Below are 18,456 nucleotides of genomic sequence, written 5' to 3'. Positions count from 1 at the left end.
GTCTCCTCTGATAGTACAAAATACATAAAAATTCCAGGTTTTGCTTCCTGCAAAGGAATGGCGCTGAACGTTTTTAACACTGCAAAGCACCTACGGTTTAAGATTAGATGATATTAATAGTATGCAGAAATGTATCTAAAAATACATTTTTCGCTTTCTAAAAAATGACTGTTGATTTAGCTGAAACTAGGAGCAATTTTCCATGATTTGAGGAATTTTTCATAGCTGTGCAAGAACGACAGCATGCATCTCTACTGCTGACACTGTCACTAATACAGATTAAATGGAGACAAATACAGTTTGATCATTCAAGCTGATCTGTAGTTTTCTTTGAACCAATAGAAGATTTTACAATTGCATTGCTGCAAATATTATTTCTTTCCCTGATATAAATCATGTTGTGCACATATTTTTGACTTCACGTTTCTTGTTTCAGTTGTAGGTGATCAAAACATACCAGGAAAACAAAGCCAAACAAATATACGGAATTAGTTGGTTTTATGAAGTTTGCTTTATTTATTTAGTGTTAAGTAACTGAGAATATTCTATGTCTGGCTCCTTAAGTCCCACTAAAGGGGCATAAATGCAGGCTGAAATATCATTACATTATAGCTAGAAGCTAACGTGCAGGAGCGGTGTTATCAAAAAGAGCTGCTGCTTAAGATCTTTCTATAATCCCAGAACTGCCTAAGAAAATGCAAATCTGTCATCATATGATGTAAGAGGCATTAAACCAAAAAGGCATCTGTCCTGAAGAACACTGCTCCATAAAGGGAACTTTGCTATGAGAATCCCTAAAATAGTTTAGGCCACTCATCAACATTTCTTGCAGACCAAAGCATAATATCCTTGCCAGCAAACTTTAAATAAATAAAATAATACCCAGTTCCACTCTCTGTCAGTAACATTTTGTAAATCCAATGCTGATCACAAATTCATGGCCTGCAGTAGGGGAATCCCAACACTCTGTCCTGATGGGCATAATCATGTGAGATATCATGGTGAATATTAACACAGTTGGGATTTAGGCACCTAACCCAATGACCCAGCGTGGACCTAGTTTACATGTTCTGAATCAGCCATCAGAAGAGCTCCTTCCTCTCCACTGACTGCGCAGAGCCCAGTCTTCAAACTTAGGCAACTAATCTTGGGCCCAAAGTTGAGTGGTCGGACTGCCTCCCACTGCATGCGTAAGCAAGTAAGATAAAGCTGTAAAAGCAGATTTATCTTCCCTCATTTGCCACCAACCCATGGATGACTTCCTAAGTTACCCCATCTCTGACTTCCCCCGTGCCATCTTTCCCTGGTGTGTCCTCTTGCTCGCCTCACTGTCACCTTGGGCACAGAGCTCACGAAGACAGAACTTCCCACTGTCTCTCTTTGTGACATCACCAACTGTAACCTCACGGCAGCTTTTCTCCCAAGCTGAATATCCATGTAGATCAGCAAATTTGGACAAACCCATTTAATTTTTTTTTCTTTTTCTCCTTTATTTATCTTTTTCTTCTTCTCCCATGTGTTTATCTTTTTTTTTTTGTGTGTGAGTCAGTCCAACAGAATTACAGGTCTGAATTTCAGGGTTTATATCAATGTCTATTTTCCATACTGCTTAAAGTCTTTACAACAAGAAAAAAGAAAGAAAATATTTGAGACAGGAAGGTGTCAAACAAATAGACGTATTTTCACAGCTGAAGACCTATGAAAATATAATAAATATGGCTATCCCTTTAATATAATGACCCCATATTAGATGTGATTTTATATGAAAACTCTGATGGAAGGAAAGCTACTTTTCTTTTATGATAAAAGCCAACTTGGGATCACTTAGCATTGAAGTAGACTTACCTACATTTTTGTCTGTTAGCATCAATAACAGGCAGAGAGGCACCTTGATCATTCAGACAAAACTGCTGGACCATAAACCTATCCTATCCTCTTATGTGCTGTGTGCTTTTCTCTTCTGAAATCACTTAGGCATCTTTGAGCCCACTGAATTCAAGTCAGGAATCTGGGCAGGATTGCCAGCAGAGGAATGCCATCTTTTAAACATCTAGAACAAGAGACAAGGCTTTCAGAGAGCTGAAGCTGTCAGAACCCAGCTTCTCCTCCTTGGCTACACAATGATGGCACTGTGTGGGGAATCCAGCCCACGACTCTCAGTCTCCTTTCTGCAAACCTGTCTACAATGAAGAGTCAAGTCAGGACCAAAGAGCTGAGCTTTCAGTGACAGCCACCCCATAGCCACTTGTACCAGCTGTATAAACTCAAGTTGCTCCTTTTGTATGGAATTTGAGTGCTATCCAGCAACACCCAGAGAGCCCCCCAGAAAAGATCTTTAACTGAGGTCATGAAACACACAAGTACAGTCCAAAACCTGCCTCTGAAATGTCACAGTCTACAAAATGGAAAGTTGCAAATAAGTAAGTTGAATACAGTCAATGTATGGTATTTTACATATGAAAAGATGGACTGGCTTTGGAATTTCTCTTACAAAATACAAGTGCACTGTGAGGATCAGTTTGGTTTTGAGATTCTAACACACAAAGCCACTGACTGGCTATGAGGCACATCAGTCTTTTGCAGCATACACCCAGAAATAAACACAAAGTCATGATTTTCCTTTTTAAAACCAGTTTAAAACACACACCCCCCCCAAAAAAAAAAGAAAAAAAATCCTGTCTGATGAATCTGGCTGACCAAATAAGAGAAAAAATTGAGAAAAAATTGAGAAAAAGCTCAACCTTTTCTCAGCTTTCTGAAAGCTCTGATATTTCAAATTTGGAAAGCAAGAAGTCAGGTACTTAAATCTAGAATCACAAAATTTTCAGCATGCACATACTAGAATTAGAGAACAAGACCGCTTGAAACTATTTATACAGTTCCCAACCACATGTTGTGGTTCATAAGTGCACATTATGAAATACTCCTGTCCCTAAAAACTTTAAGCCTAGTATATCAAAACAAGCCACAAACAGACTTTCTAGTGGGCACAGTACTGAAGACCGGTAATGAATAAGAGAGAAGGATCACTTAAAAAAAGGGCACTTAGAATACAGAAAAAGCGTTTGGCAAAGGAGGCTAGGAGGTTGTTACCTGGTACCAGAAAGAATAAGGTCCAAGGATGGCAAGTGGAAAAAGATGAAGGAAGGACCAATGTAATCACCATGCAACATGAACGCAGCAATGACTTGTCAATGAAAGCAGACAAAGGCAGATTCTGGCGGAAAAAGGACAACAAACTGTGTGAACTACAACACTGCAGCCCAGAAGTGGTAAATGCTCCATCCCCGTCAGGGTTCAAGGCCAGGTTGGACAGAGCCTTGGGTGACATGGTTTAATGTGAGCTGTCCCTGCCCATTGCAGGGGGGCTGGAACTAGATGAACTTGAGGTCCTTTCCAACCCTAACTGTTCTATGATTCTATGAAATTATGTCATTGTGGCACAAAGTCTGAAAAAATTGCATGCCACAAGGTTACAGTTGATGATGTCACAAAGAGAGACAATGGAAAGTTCTGTCTTCATGAACTCTGTGCCCAAGGTAACAGTGAGGTGAGCACAAGGGCACACCAGGGAAAGATGGCAGGGGAGAAGTCAGAGATGGGGTAACTTAGGAACTCATCCATGGGTTGATGGCAATTGAAGGAAGATAAAATTTCCAGTGCAGTGGTTCCCAAACTGAGCATCAGAAGGACATAATCACCATCCACAGCTCTCCAAGGGCTCCTGGCTAGAAGGGTATCCATTAATAATAAGCAGAATATTGCTACAACCTTCCCCATCAGTCTACCATAAAATACGTCAGTAGCTGATGCTTTTGAGATAGAAAAGCAAAGAACCAAACCGAACCTCAGGGAACAGCATAAGCAAGTGGATAAAGAGCCATTTAAGGAAACATTGCGTAAATCTAAGCAAAGCAGGAGGAGAATCTAAAAAGCCCTGAGAGCCAGGAAAAAGAAAATCTGCTAGAGCACCTCTCCTATGATGAATGGCTGGGAGAGCTGAGATCGTTCAGCCTGGAGAAGCTAAGACTCTGGGAAGACCTTACTGCAGCCTTTCAGTTCTTAAAAAGGGGCCTATAACAAAGATGGGGAAAGACTTTTTATCAGGGCCTGCTGTGACAGGACAAGGGGTGGTGGTATTAGACTACAGGAGATTCAGGCTGGATGTGAGGAAAAAATTCTTTACAATGAGGGTGGTAAAATACTGGAATGGGTTGCCCAGAGAGGTGGTGGATGCTCCATCCCTGGAGACATTCAAGGGCAGGCTGGATGTGGTTCTGGGCAACCTGATCTAGTTGAAGATGTCCCTGCCCACTGCAGGGGGTTTGGACTAGATGAGCTTTGAAGGTCCCTTCCAACCCAAACAATTCTATGATCAATCCAAAACCTGGAGGACAGTAAGCTGTCTCTTTGCACTAGATGGAGACTGCTAATGACTGTGACAGCAGATCCACTGGAGCTCAAAGGAGAAAGGCAAAGGAGAAGAAAACAGAAAGAATTAGAAGAAAACCAAGGAAAAACCAACACAGAAAAACAAGAGGAATGGGGCCCTAATTAGATAAATATGATATGAGCAGAGCTTTTCATTTGTGTTTCCCTTGAGAAACAAGACTGCCAGGAGCTGAGTCAGAAAGAAAAAAGGAAAAGACTTGAGGAAAGGACCTCATAGCAGAGACGCAATGCAGGAGGAAAAAGGAGTGAGTTTAAGGCTTAATGTCACAGAACAGAGACATAAAATCATGTAAGAAAGTAACACTGGAAACAGGAGTGAGGAAAAAGAAAATGGCAACAAGGTCAGAGGCAAAAAATTTAAAAAAAAAAGGAGAATTAACAGATTTGGTTGACATTTTAGTCTAGCTTCTTATAAAATGGGCTTTGTGCGACCCAGGAGTCCATAAGCGAGGTTGCCTCTCTCCATCCCTACAACTTTTGAACCTGCTGGTCAGCTTCAGTAAAACTCCAAATCTTAAAGAAAATAAAGCCCTATGAAATTGCATGGAGATATGTGTTGAGGTAAAGGAGAAATTCATTTGTGTTCCCTAACTAGATTAAAATCTGTAACATGAATTCTTCTTTATTATAGCTTGCTTATTCACCAGAGAATCAGCATGTAACTCCATCTCCGCACTAAGCAGAAGCTTTTAGTGAAATATAGACTCTCTAATAAACCTGCGTTAACCAGCTGAAAGGCAGAGATCCAAATGAGAAAAGGCTTCCCCAGCAGCACTGCCCAATACACAGTACTTATTGAAAGATGAAAAGCAACTGAATAGATTTTTGCATTAAGAAGGCTGGAGAGAAAGAGAAGCATCAAGAACTGATATTGGGAACCAAGGGTGAAGGTAAGCTTGAGTACAGGCCGAAGCCTGGATGGCTAGAAACAAGTACAAGGTGGCAGCTTTCTTATGGTACAGTACCAAGAAATGCTTGTATGAAAACAAGTATAGAGCAAAGATGAAGGAAAACAAAAATAAAACCAACAGTCCAAAAGGGCTTAAGTGAAAAGGGTAACATTCTTCAGAGAAAGAGCAGAAACTGGAAGAGTAGGGGTTTCTGAGGCAGTCTCTGGTGATGTGGCCATGTACTGCTGTCTGCTGTCATCCATCCATCACCCATATCATGACCTGAAAGCTCAGACAAATCTTAAAGCAGAAGTGGTACATGACTTACCACCACAGGTGCCACTGGTTGACTCACTGGTCTCATCATATTCTTTGCCAGCTTCTAGCACTCACAAAGGAATTTGATTCAATCAGTAGAAAAGATTCATAAAAAACAAGTTCTACCTGTTGAAGAGCATCGACTAACCCAAATCTCACCAGTCTCAAGCAGCCAAGTTACAGCTTTGAAATCTCATTATTTCCCCTAGACTGACAGGTTTTCTATGTAGCTAATTTTTAATTTCTTTTTCTTTTAACAGCAGCTATTGCTAAGTACTGAATTACCCCATCTTGCAAATTAGCAAGTGAAGATGATTTTGTTGTTGTTGTTGAATAATGGCTAGCACATTACAAGATGGGTTTCTTCATGTATTTTGACAAGTGCAGTCTTGCTTTCATCACGCATGAAAATGCTTTGCAGTATGCCAGTAAAAGACCTACAGCTTATTTTTGCTTATTTTTCAGATATAATGAAGTCTTAGGGACATGTGACCTTTCTGCCACAGTCTGCAATTACGTCTGCGCTTAGAGGGAATTTGTGGGTGAGCAAATGACACCACCATCTGTGTGTTAGCATCTGAGTATTATGAGAGATCCTATTTAATGAAATTAGCTACAGCATGCTCTTACCGTAGTTCTTCCTAAAAGACACTTACATTTTGATGGTTTTGTGGCATCTAAAAAAAACCAACCCAGACAAGATATCCAAGGATAACCTTGATACCAGAAAGACATTTTAAAACCAAGGTCAACTTGAATATCTACTTTCATTACTTCAGTATCTACAGCTATGAAACAGGGAAAACCAGGCTCCAGTCATAGTTTTTTGCCTAATGACACAAACCCAGCACTATGATATGTTATGTCACTACAGAAGGCCATTAGCTTGGAAGAAGTTGCAGGTTCAAAGGATAAAGTAAAAATGGCTAACTGCTCAGTATGTGAAAATATTATAACATCTCACAAAAATAAACCAGCAAAACACCTTTTATTAATTTATCCTAATTTTTTATATGGATATAGCACCTGTCACATTTTTGGCATACATTAGTATCTTCACTGCACTAAACATTCCACAATTATTTTAATTTGAAGGATGGAAATCAGGTCTTATTTTAACTGTTAAAGAACATTGCAATAAGGTGCCATAACTAACGAAGTTAAATATGAGAGCATCTGTCCTACAATACATTTCCTCAACATCTTTCGCGCTACCTTATTTCTTTCATGCTTACTGTTCACTGTATGCACATCTCTAATTATTGCCTTACACACATGGCTGAGCTGACATTCCTTCTCTGCTGTGTATCTTTTTAGATATTCTTTACTTTAGAACAGTGTATTGTACTACCAAATCCTATGGGTAGTCAAGTCATCTTCTGACAATCGGAGCATTGGAAAGCAGCTAGTAGATGTACCAGCCCTGTAGTCTGCCAGATTAAATTTTGTAAATACCAACCTGCTAATGCTCAAATTCCCAATTTGATTTTAGTCAGATAGTTAGAGTCTATGCCAAAAACTTCCAGATGATCAGATCCTATTCCCAAATTCTACCCCCTAGATACACAGAGCAAGCACACAGAAAAAGACTGAGAACAGCCAACAGCTGTGTGAGTTCTGACATGATGGACAGTGAAGAGTCTCAAAATATTTTCATTTTACTCTTTGATTATGTCTGCATCTGTGATCGCATTCTTATGTTAGTCAATACTTATGCAAGTCCCTGAAGGACATACTTTGGAAAAAGTAATTCCAGGCACGATGGTAACTTACTTGGCTTTACTCATGGATCAGAATTAATTCACGAAAGAAAGGTACAGGGGTCTTTGAAGACAATCAAGTCACACCAAACTGCATTGCGCTACCTCTCTCTAAAATGAAACACCGCCCTATAAAAGGAAAGGGAGGTGACGGTACTCACCTTACATCCCTCACAAGCACTGACACCATAGTGATATCCGGATGACTTGTCTTGACAGACAAAACAGGGCTTGTAAACACGAGGTGGTGGAAGTGGTGAAGGAGGGCTTGGAACAAGTTCTTCAGAACTGGTGCTCTGAGTTTCAACTGCTACAAAAGAAAAAAGAAATAACTGAATGTTTCATGAATGAATTTTAAATAACTGATTATTTACTGTATTATAACTATCAAACTATAATAAACATTCGTCTTTCCTAGCAAAATTTAAGGGGAACTAAAGCAAGGCAAGTAATGACAGGACTACATACTATAGCCTCAAAGTATATCTTAAAGTATCCAATCATTTTTCACGATCCAGCAACTCACCACCACAAAAGCTTCAGCTCTCTTCAGATACAGAGCTTGCACCTCTTACCAGGCTCCAAAAATACAGATTTTCTAGTTTTAGTCTACTGAACTGTGTGGGACCCATGTGTGCATGCTGGATATCAGGAAACTGTGGTATGTACCCTTCCAATCGGTATCGAATCTTGGGAGAGGTCTTATATCATCACTTGCCTTCTTCTACAAAAGTTAACGCTTCCAATGTGCAATTCTGCCACAGCAGGATAGTAGCATGCATCAGGACATATGTAAAGAGACAAAGGACCAAGTGTAATACCTGAAGTGAAAATTGCCTGATTTGTCTTTTTTTTCTTTAAACCGGCACAACCCAGCAAAACATCCTTACTAACCTTAGGATTTGTAACATCAGGAAACCTCTCTGAGAAAGAGCTACTTACACACTACAACCCCACAGTCCTTTACTGCCTTAATATTTCTAGATGGTCATTTGTTTTGAACCTGATGAAAAGCCACTTTTCCCTTTCAAGGAAAGGACTTGAAAGCCCTACAATGCAAGATAAGACATGCGAACTACATCTTTCCAAACATCTGCATCAGTTTTCTGTGATATCCTGTCATCATTCCTCACATTTATGGTAGATGTACAACACATTTTCATGTTTCACCTAGTCGTCTGCTGCTTCTCAGATAAATCCCTCTAACTTTTCAACAGATATACAGAAGTGACAGGATCTGTGAACTCAGATCTATCCAGAAATAGTAGGCACTACCAGCAGAGCTAAATCTCAAGACTACTACAGCAGGCCCTAAAGAACATTGCTCAACAGAAGAATCTTAGACAAGATTTACTGACCATGATTTTTTCAGATTACAAAGATGATACATTTGTATTAAACTCATGATTCATTGTCAACTCATGTGCTGCAGAATTCACAGAGGGCATCATGGAGCACAATGCAACCTCTGATTACTTGTGAGAGAAGGGCCCCTTTCTGCCATTTTTTACTATGGTTAAGCTAGCAGCAACTTCAAAGATGAATATTCTTTGAGAAGAAAAGAAATGCTTGAGTGACATGTTAGAGGCTTATTTTAAGCAAAGAAAAAAAAATATGTTTCAAACAGGAACTATTTATACATCTAACAATAAGGAGGCTGTGAAAAAAATCCAAATGAAAAAACTCAGGAAAGTAAAATAACATAGCTCCATAAATTGACACATTAAGACAATTCTAGACCTGTACTTAGGTTTTTCAGCATTAAATACACTGAACCTTGGCAAACCTGCAGGTTCCTACTGCACAAAAGCTTTGATGAATTTTTTTCTTAATGAAAACACAGATGAGAACAATCATTTCTTTTCAACAGTAATTTTTGGTATTAAAGAGAGCTAGAGAGTTCTGTTACTGATCTTTGCACAGCCATCCTGCTTGAATCAATAATCTATTAGTACTTAAAAATAAAGTTAAATTCATCAAATGCCCTTGAGAGGCCTCAAACATTCCTCGCCTTATTTCATGCTCATACATGAATTACGGTAGCTTCCAATCAGCCTACGGAATGGTAAAATTTTAGCTTTAAAACTCTAATACCAGAAGACAATGTGTTTTGTATTAGCTCATTCAACTCTCCCAGTCCATCTGAAAGGCAGGTTTTAGGCTCCCCAGGCAAAACAAGGTTGTTATTCAATAAAACAACTGCACTCCTGCAATCCTTCTGCGAGTTCAGTTTGGGGAAAGCAATCTTTGAGGGGTAATACTGATACACTTCTGCTTCTTTCATGATTTTATGCCAAACAAGGACCAGCTTGTAGCAGTGTTTGAGCCATGGACCATACGTAGCAGAGAGGTCCATGAGGCACCGGCCAAGCTCCAGCAACTTGTGATAACCATAGAGATTAAGCTACCAGTTCAGTTAATAAACACACAACATAGTCAACAATTGAAGAGCTGAAGGTGCTGATAGAGAATTCTTTTCTAGACAATTTGAAAAAGAAAGAGCCATTGTAAACCAGAGATAACTCCTTATATATATATATATATGTGTGTGTGTGTGTGTGTGCCACTGAAAGGGCTTTAATATATTTAATATAATACTTGCATCAACCAAACAACTATCATGAGTTAGATCTTTTTTATTTTTTTTTTTTTTTTGGTAAGAAAACCCGATTTGGGAGCATTAATTTCTGATCACAGGCAAAACTTACAGTTTTCTGGAGAAGTCTTGAACTCAGGTTACACATGCTCAACTATTTATCGAGCTTCTAACTTACTATTCTTCCTTGGATTTAGACTTTTTAACTCTTTATTTGAAAATGTATATACTGCCATCATGGAAGCACAGAAATGCAGTGCAGGCATCTGCAGCAATTCATGCTCAGCAAGTATAAAGCGTTATTTCTATATCATGTCGGTGGCTAGGGGTCACACGACAGCAGAGCCCGCTTTCTTCTATACATGCCTGCACATGCAACGTGGGAAAAAAAGAAAGGATAGGGGCAGGTAGCTGACGTTTCCAGAAGACGTATTTTTAAAGAAGTCTTAGGGTTTTTAGGAAGAATTAAAAGCGGATGGGGAGAAAACGGCAACCTCTTTCCATGCCCTGCTGTCTTGTCCTGCAGGATGTGACACTTCAGGGTCCCTACTCACCTGAGAAAACAGAGCCTCAGTGCTGTCACCCAAGAACTGAATGCAGCTTAAGCACACAGGGACTTACACAATCGGTCACTTCACAATTCCTAAGATGTCTGAAATATTTCTAAAGGTTAGATAAAGCAGCAGATAAGATCTTTAAAAGCACAGCATGCTTTGTGAGAGCTAATTTACTGCCAGCTAAACCGTGTTGACAGACGGAGGAGGTATTTTACTTTGTGACCATCTAGAAGCAGGCAGGCACTAGGAAATGCCTTGAGTTTTGCTAGAAACTTAGATTAAGCTTGCATGTTAATGCATACTTTGGGCAGTTGAGTTTTAAAAGAATAAGAAGTTGTAAAGCAAATGGCATTTCCTGGATAGCCTCAAGGGAATTTCAAATACTGAGCTCAGGGTCCCTGGTGGGAAGCAGCAATTTCAGCTAATTAGGGTGAATAGCAAAGTGCTGCATTTGGTCAAAACATTCTGTTAACCCTCATTTTTGTTGGCACCGACCAGAGTCTGGATTTTTTGCTGATTTTTGTGCGTGTGTGTGTATGTGTGTGTATGTGTGAATTCACTGCAGGAGTGCAAGGCACGCAGCTCACATACATTAGGCAGAAAGTCAAAGGAAACGCCAAAGTTCAACTAAAGTACAAGTAATTAGAACCAGATTCTCTGCTGCTTATATGTGTGCATTTGATTGTAGAAGTTATTTATAAGCCTCCAAACATTTGAAAAAATAACTATATACTGTAGATCATTTAGTTTTTATGTCTCGTCTGGAAAAAAAAGTCTGCTTTTAATCATCTTCCAGGAAAGAGCCAGGAACTCGAAAAGTGGGTTTCAATTGTTTCAATACAAATTTCTCTCTTTCATGTGCCACATAAAACTATACCATAAAATTAAATCCAAAATATCATTGACTCAGCTCTCCCATCCACTTTTTTTTTCTTTTTTTAATAAAAATCTTCTTTGAATTTGTCATGCTTAAATAGTTTGCATTGTTCTGAGCGTTTGGGTTTTGGTTTAAAATTGTACTTTGGAAGACAGACAAGGAGAGAAGAGAAAAAAAAAAAAGAAAGAAAACATTATGGTGGAGACTTGCCAGCCTTGACTTAGTAACCTGGCCATGACCCTTCAGCGAGTGTGTGCTTGACCGGGTCACATATGACTCTGGCTGCATACTGTTGATGGGTTATAAGTCCCAGATATTTTTACCATATATACAACAGGTGGGGATCACAGACAACATAGAGAGGAAAAGTAAGTCTTCTCTTTTGCACAGACTCTAATTTTCTCCCTTGCAAAGAAAACAACACAAAGTAAAGAAGTCGTGCTACTATTTCACGTAGAGGTACTTGCTGTGCTGGCTCGCTGTTCTACCCAGGAGTTGGTGGCATGGAGGTAGAGTGGACTGAGGGCAGGAAGACATAGGAAAAGGCTCATGGGAAGCCATGTGCAAATGTTAATCAATGCAGAACGAAAAGTCACCACCATCAAAAGTCTTTCCTCATAGAGCTGGGTATGCATCGAGGTTCAGGAGGGAATGCTTCTTATTTCGAGAGAACACAGCATACCTGGATTAAAACATGGGCTGCCACAATAACTCCAGATTGAGATACTATTATCAAGATTTTCAGAAATACTTAATGAAGTACGTTTTCCACATTTGAGGGTTTCTTTTTTATTATTTGTGTCTTGCTTGCTGCACACATCTGCCTTAATGCATGACATTAAATATAAGTTATTCTATTTTAATTCTTCATTACAATTTTGCCAGTAAAAATCAAGTCATAGTTCATCTCTACAAGAGCATCTCAGCCTTAAAAAAACAAGGTGGTATCTGGGCTGATAGCCAAAAAAAACCTCTCAAGTCTTCAGGTTTGCTTTTAGCCTGAAAAGGGGCATTCCACTTTCAACAGAAACATCAGAAGATGAAACTTCATGACCTGGTTTCTGCTTGAGGGTGCCCAATTCAAAATCCTGTTATTTTAAAAGCTCAAAGAGTATCCCACAGGTTTTTGCTATGTGCTGCTGCTCAGGATTTCTAGAGTATGACTGAAATCACAACAGAAGTAGCAAGAAGTAGAGGTTATGGAGCTCGAAGCCCAGTCTGCAAGGTCTTACTAATGGGAAATTGCACACAAGGTCACCCAAAAGGTGTCTCAGACCAGGTCATTTTAAGTGCCATGCCTAGGGCACAGGCTGCTGCTGCCAATAGCTATCTCAGACAAGGTGCAGGCCCCAATAGGCATAGCTGAGTTGGCAGAAGCCTCTAAAGCCAAAGTGCTTTTGCTGTTACAACTCTTGTCAGTTAGACAGTGATACGGACAGCTGGCTTCTGTCCCGTCACATCTGGGAGAAGAGGGGTCCTGCTGAACTCTGCCCTCTGCCTTGTGAGTACAAGCAGCAGTAAAGCACACTCTCTGCTCTGATATCCTTACCCTAATGAAGTTCCAAGTACAAATTTGGCCATTGCTTCACTGCAGGCAGACATACCATCACGACACTGTTTTCCTCCCTCACCCTTTCACATCTCATGTACTTACACAGTACAGTATTTTTGGCAGGGTCTCAGAATATCTGTACAGTAACCAACACTGCAGGACCTTCAAGTACTTCTCCAACAAAAATAATGGTAATGATCGTGATCCTGCCAAGTCAAAATGTATTTTAAAGAATGAACCTTGAAAGGCCTCCATAAACTTGAAGGGAGCTATTACTTGCAAAGCAAGTCCTCAGAGTGCTTTTATTTTAACTATTTCAGCATTTCAGTGTTAAAAACACAGACTAAGTTCAAAGGATGTGTCTTAAAAAAAACGGGACTTCTTCATATTCAGCAAATGTGTTTGCTGTGTATATACCAAGTTGTATTTGCCAACTAGAACGGCAAAAGTGTTTACACTTGACTGCTGAATCTCCTTCAGTTTAGAACTGGGAGAGAGAGAGCTGCATCATACTCCTTCATGCCTTTCATCAACAAAATTGCCAAGCTTCAATTGCAAATCTTTAACGTTATCCAGCAGAGTCATGTAACATAAGTCAGCAGTCAGTGGATACTGATCTTGGCTATACAATAGGAGTATAGCCCTTTGAAACCTTTATACCAGGTGATTAAGGCCAAGAAATAATGTTCAGCATCCTACTACCAATACAAAACAGCTATCCAGATTTTTGCGCAGTAAATCTGAAGAGAACAGCATCTATTTTTTGGTTATACTTCTATTCTAGTCTCACAACACAATTTCTTTTCCTTAGCAGAATGACTTCTTCATTTTTTATTATTCCCACAAATATCCTTTATCCATCGCCCACTGAAGGGTGGGGATCCTTCTATAAGATACTTTTTCATTATGCCACAATCTGGCCTCTTTATGAATCCATTTCTTAAAGCATGCAAATTCAGTTTCCTGACTTCACAGTGCCATTTATTAAGGCAGCCAAGGGTCCCCACCTGCCAGCACATCTTCCCTAGGGACATTCCTGTGCAGAACACAGACACCCTGAGTGACTCCCCCAGGGCCCACTACACAGCACTGCTGGCAGCACTTCTGGTCCTGCCATATTTAACAGCATGAAAGATCCTGCTCTATTCCATCTATCTGATCTACAAGCACGGTTCCTGTTATTCCAGTATGTGAATAACCCAAGTTTTACCTTGTAACACTTAAGTTAGATAAGGGAAAAGCTATTCTTTTAACTTTACAGATGGGAAACAGAAGCACTGACAGCCTAAGAGCTTGATTTGCTTGGTCTTAAATTCCTAGAAAACTGCAAGCAGAACCCAACTGGGATTTTCAACAGCAACTGAAAACCTAGCTGTAGCTCTAGCAGCATTTTCCAAACATGGCCTTGTGTGTCTTGCCCCAGGTTACACATGGGATACATGACAGACCAGGGAATTCAGGTAAGTCCGTGCTCATTCCCTCTAATGCAGAGGCTCCAAAGCACCCCGAAGTCTGTGTGTGCATCCTGCTCACCTGCTGACTGCAAGGCTGGCCAAGGGTGCCTTCTGCCCCGGAGAGCTACCCCTGCTGCTGGCAGGGAACTTGGGAGAGATGATGAAAGGCTTGTCTTCATTTTCTGATCTGCATGTCCAGCTAAGAATCTTTCTGTAAGACTACCCCACCATATATGCAATTACATAGGAATGTCCTGGCAGAAACAGACCTGCCCTGAAGAGAAGTCTCACATACTCTCCTGAAGGCAACTAAGCAGCAGCCACACATGGGTGCTGTGCTCCACAAAGGCACAAGAAACGCCAGAAGCTGCCACAAATACCTCTACTCTTGACTATATTGCCCAATCCAACATCAGCCTTATATTAATATTTACTCATATTTACTGTGAGGGTGCTGAGCCACTGGCACAGGTGCCCAAAGAAGCTGTGACTGCTCCATCCCCGGCAGTGTTCAAGGCAAGGTTGGATGGGGCCTGGAGCAACCTGGTCTAGTGGAAGGTGTCCCTGCCATGGTTGGAACTAGGTATCTTTAAGGTCTCTTCCAATCCAGTCTATGATTTAGCCTGAATATACCAGGCTAGTCTTATATATTGAGTACATATGATCTTGAAGTCACCAGTATGCCCCAACCATGGCTTTCTGACTGAAAACACCCTAAACCCTTTTTTTCTGAAGCTGCTGCATCATTTTGTTGTGTCCCACATGTATTCCAATGGGAAGCCATCACCACAGCCTTTGGAGTTTCTCCTAGAAAAGCCAGGACTTCCGGCAACTACATACTCTACACACGTATTTACTACAGCTAGCAGTAAAGGACATTGAGGAGGCTGCTGCCACTCTGTAGGTTTGCAATGCCTGGTTCTCAAGTTCCAACTCCACTGTCCCTGGAGATTTGTGTTCACGTTATCTTTTCAAAGAAAATTATACTGTTTTTCAGGTTGAGGTTTGGGTTTTTTCTCATAGCTATATCAGCAAAGCAGTCCTACATTTGAGTTTATATATCCATGTAGCCTGAGATGCATTTACACCTGAGCAAACATAGAAGGCAGAAAACTTGTCAGGATTAATTATATCAGGGACAGGAACTGCATCTGGTTATACCTGTGTTACTCTCAGGACAGCGAGACTTAATGATGCGCTAGTAACTGAGAACAGGAGCACCTTGCACTAAATAAATGACCAAGCAGACACCATGAGGGAGACAGGGTGAAAGTAAGTGTACAGACAAGATGGCCTGAGGGTTTGGCAGGCACGGTGGAGTTTACAGGGCAGCAGCTCATCACTTTGGATTAGGAGCCTACGTTCAAAATGAAAAAGAAAACATGTTAAATGAAAAAAATAAATCGTACGGAAAACTGAAGAAAAACATCCGAAAGATGCTAGCTCTATAGTTTTTTCAGGTCGGTGATTTTCTGCCTGGCCACTGGAAAACTGCAGCAGTGAAAATAACATACTATTGCAAAACTGGAAAATAGGATCTTTTCTTTTATATATATGTATATATATATATACTTATATATACACACATATATAAAAATTGTATGATCATCTGCAAGGAGGCAGATTTTCCTTTGAAAAGGAAGTTGTCTTACAATTTGGGCCCTGTTTCTTTACCAGTGAATTCCCAAGGTCAGACCCTCATCTGGAGTGAAGTGGCATAGGCAAAGCAGCAATGCCTATGTAAAGAGGATGAGAATGCTGGCCTATTTATGAAAACTGAGCCTATATCTGTGGCGTATTGATACAAAACGAACATGAGCTGGCAGTGTGCGCCGCAGCCCAGAAAGCCAACCATATCCTGGGCTGCATCAAAAGGAGCGTGACCAGCAGGTTGAAGGAGGTGATCCTGCCCCTCTACTCTGCTCTCGTGAGACCTCACTTGGAGTATTGTGTGCAGTTCTGGTGTCCTCAACATAAAAAAGACATGGAACTGTTGGAACAAGTCCAGAGGAGGGCCACGAGGATGATCAGGGGACTGGAGCACCTCCCGTATGAAGACAGGCTGAGAAAGTTGGGGCTGTTCAGCCTGGAGAAGAGAAGGCTGTGTGGAGACCTCATAGCAGCCTTCCAGTATCTGAAGGGGGCCTATAGGGATGCTGGGGATGGACTCTTCATTAGAAACTGTAGTGACAGGACAAGGGGTAACAGGTTAAAAATTAAACAGGGGAAGTTTAGATTGGATGTAAGGAGGAAATTCTTTCCTGTTAGGGTGGTGAGGCACTGGAATGGGTTGCCCAGGGAGGCTGTGAATGCTCCATCCCTGGCGGTGTTCAAGACCAGGCTGGACAAGGCCTTGGGTGACATGGTTTAGCGTAAGGTCTCCCTGCCCAAGGCAGGGGGGTTGGAACTAGATGATCTTAAGGTCCTTTCCAACCCTAACGATTCTATGATTCTAAATTCAGCATGTTGTCCTCACATGATCAAAAATAAGAAAAAAGGCACACTGTGAGGGACAAACCACTTAAAATAAATGGGGCCTGATTCTTTTCTCAGATTTTACAATTTTGTCACACCACCAATTCCAAGAAAGACTCTTGACTTCTAAACATAAATGGGAGAAAATGCAGCTCAAGTATCTTTAATAATAAATAACAAATGCAAGGGAAATGAAGTACTGACTATAATCTTCACATATATCCAAATATTTTACTAAGTCATAAAGTCTCCATGTATAGTTGTTAAATGTTTTATAGCGTTTGAGGACTTTTATCATCAAATCTTTTCAAGCGTCAAACTCAAAATAGAATAATTCAGAGTATTATACAAAACAATGATTTTATTCTTTAAACATCACCTCCTATCCAAGTTAGTATTAGTTTTCAGTATTACTATGCCTGCCAAATAATTTTTTTATTTCCTATATATTCAACATGTTCTTATGACAGCATCCATCGTAACTTCTTGCAGTGGCTTAAATCCAGCAAGAAAACGAATGTTTTAACATCTTTAATGTTGTAATACTATTACACAGTGGTTCAGTACCACATGGACAAAATAAAACTGTTGTGCTCTACTTGGAAATGCAGTAAAACTGGTCTGCTGTGTAATATTTTACATATTTTATTTCTCAAACTTTAGGACCATTGATTCAAAACATTTTGATCTTTAGGTGTTTTTAAATCTTAAAATTAATAGATTGACTCAACAAGAGCCAATTCAGTGATCAAAACTACTTCAAGTGAGTATAGTAGCTTATCATCCCGATTAATTTCTATTACAGCCATACTGCTGGATATTACTAATTGATTTATATACCCTCCTTTCTATACCCATTTACAAGGACAATTATGAACTCCATCACATATGTTTAAATGGGTTACATTAGAATAATATCTAGAAACTAGACTGCTGAGCTTAAAATCTTTAAGAACAGGTGAATCCTTCATTAATGGGTATGCTATCAATCCACTACAAATGGCCTATAACCTTTAAGGTGGTACATGGTACTAATATTTCACTTTTCATGGGCAGTTTGGGGCTGACTCCAATGATGAGCTCCACCACTCTTTTTAATTGTTTTTAAAATTGCATATTATACGCAGCAATAAACACAAATTAGTATTATACCATCCATGGCTTTCTGCAAGGCATGGTTTCTATAAACAAGTTAAAACGCATACATCTGTAAATAATAAGTATGCTGAATTTAATGAATAAGGGTACTAAAAGAAATTGAACAGTAGGGGATCAGCAATTAGAGTAACTGCCCATTTTATTAAAAATGTATTGTTTCCAGCTTTTGCCTTAGAAGGCTTTTATTGCTCTGTTAATTATAAATTTTGATTTCCTTAGAAAAGGAGGTCTATCTCCTTATTTTCTTTGACAGCCCCTTGTCACACAGCCACTTTTTTACAAGGCAACAGGTAACTGTGAGGCTTTGTATCTCATTGCTCAGGATCTCACTCTCAGGCCCTCAACGCAGACCTTGTTTTTGGCATTA

At 40.0% G+C, this 18,456-nt stretch overlaps 1 protein-coding gene across 9 annotated transcripts in view; it reads right to left on the bottom strand.

Moving 5' to 3' along the window:
• The window catches only part of RARB (retinoic acid receptor beta), a 325,364-nt gene that overhangs the window by 64,421 nt on the left and 242,487 nt on the right, over window positions 1-18,456 (bottom strand). For 7 of the 9 annotated variants that reach the window (XM_061464957.1, XM_061464958.1, XM_061464960.1 and 4 more), the window contains one exon: window positions 7,582-7,730. In XM_061464957.1, the coding sequence (XP_061320941.1) occupies window positions 7,582-7,730 (149 nt within the window). The remainder of the gene's footprint in view (window positions 1-7,581; window positions 7,731-18,456) is intronic. The other 2 variants (XM_061464961.1, XM_061464963.1) reach the window with 1 other exon arrangement.

Source organism: Pezoporus flaviventris, unplaced genomic scaffold (assembly GCF_033815535.1).
Source record: "Pezoporus flaviventris isolate CSIRO_AGI_PZ_B2104156 unplaced genomic scaffold, CSIRO_AGI_Pfla_v1 ptg000037l, whole genome shotgun sequence".
Classification (NCBI taxonomy): Eukaryota; Metazoa; Chordata; class Aves; order Psittaciformes; family Psittacidae; genus Pezoporus; species Pezoporus flaviventris.
This window is presented reverse-complemented; position numbering and strand designations above follow the sequence as displayed.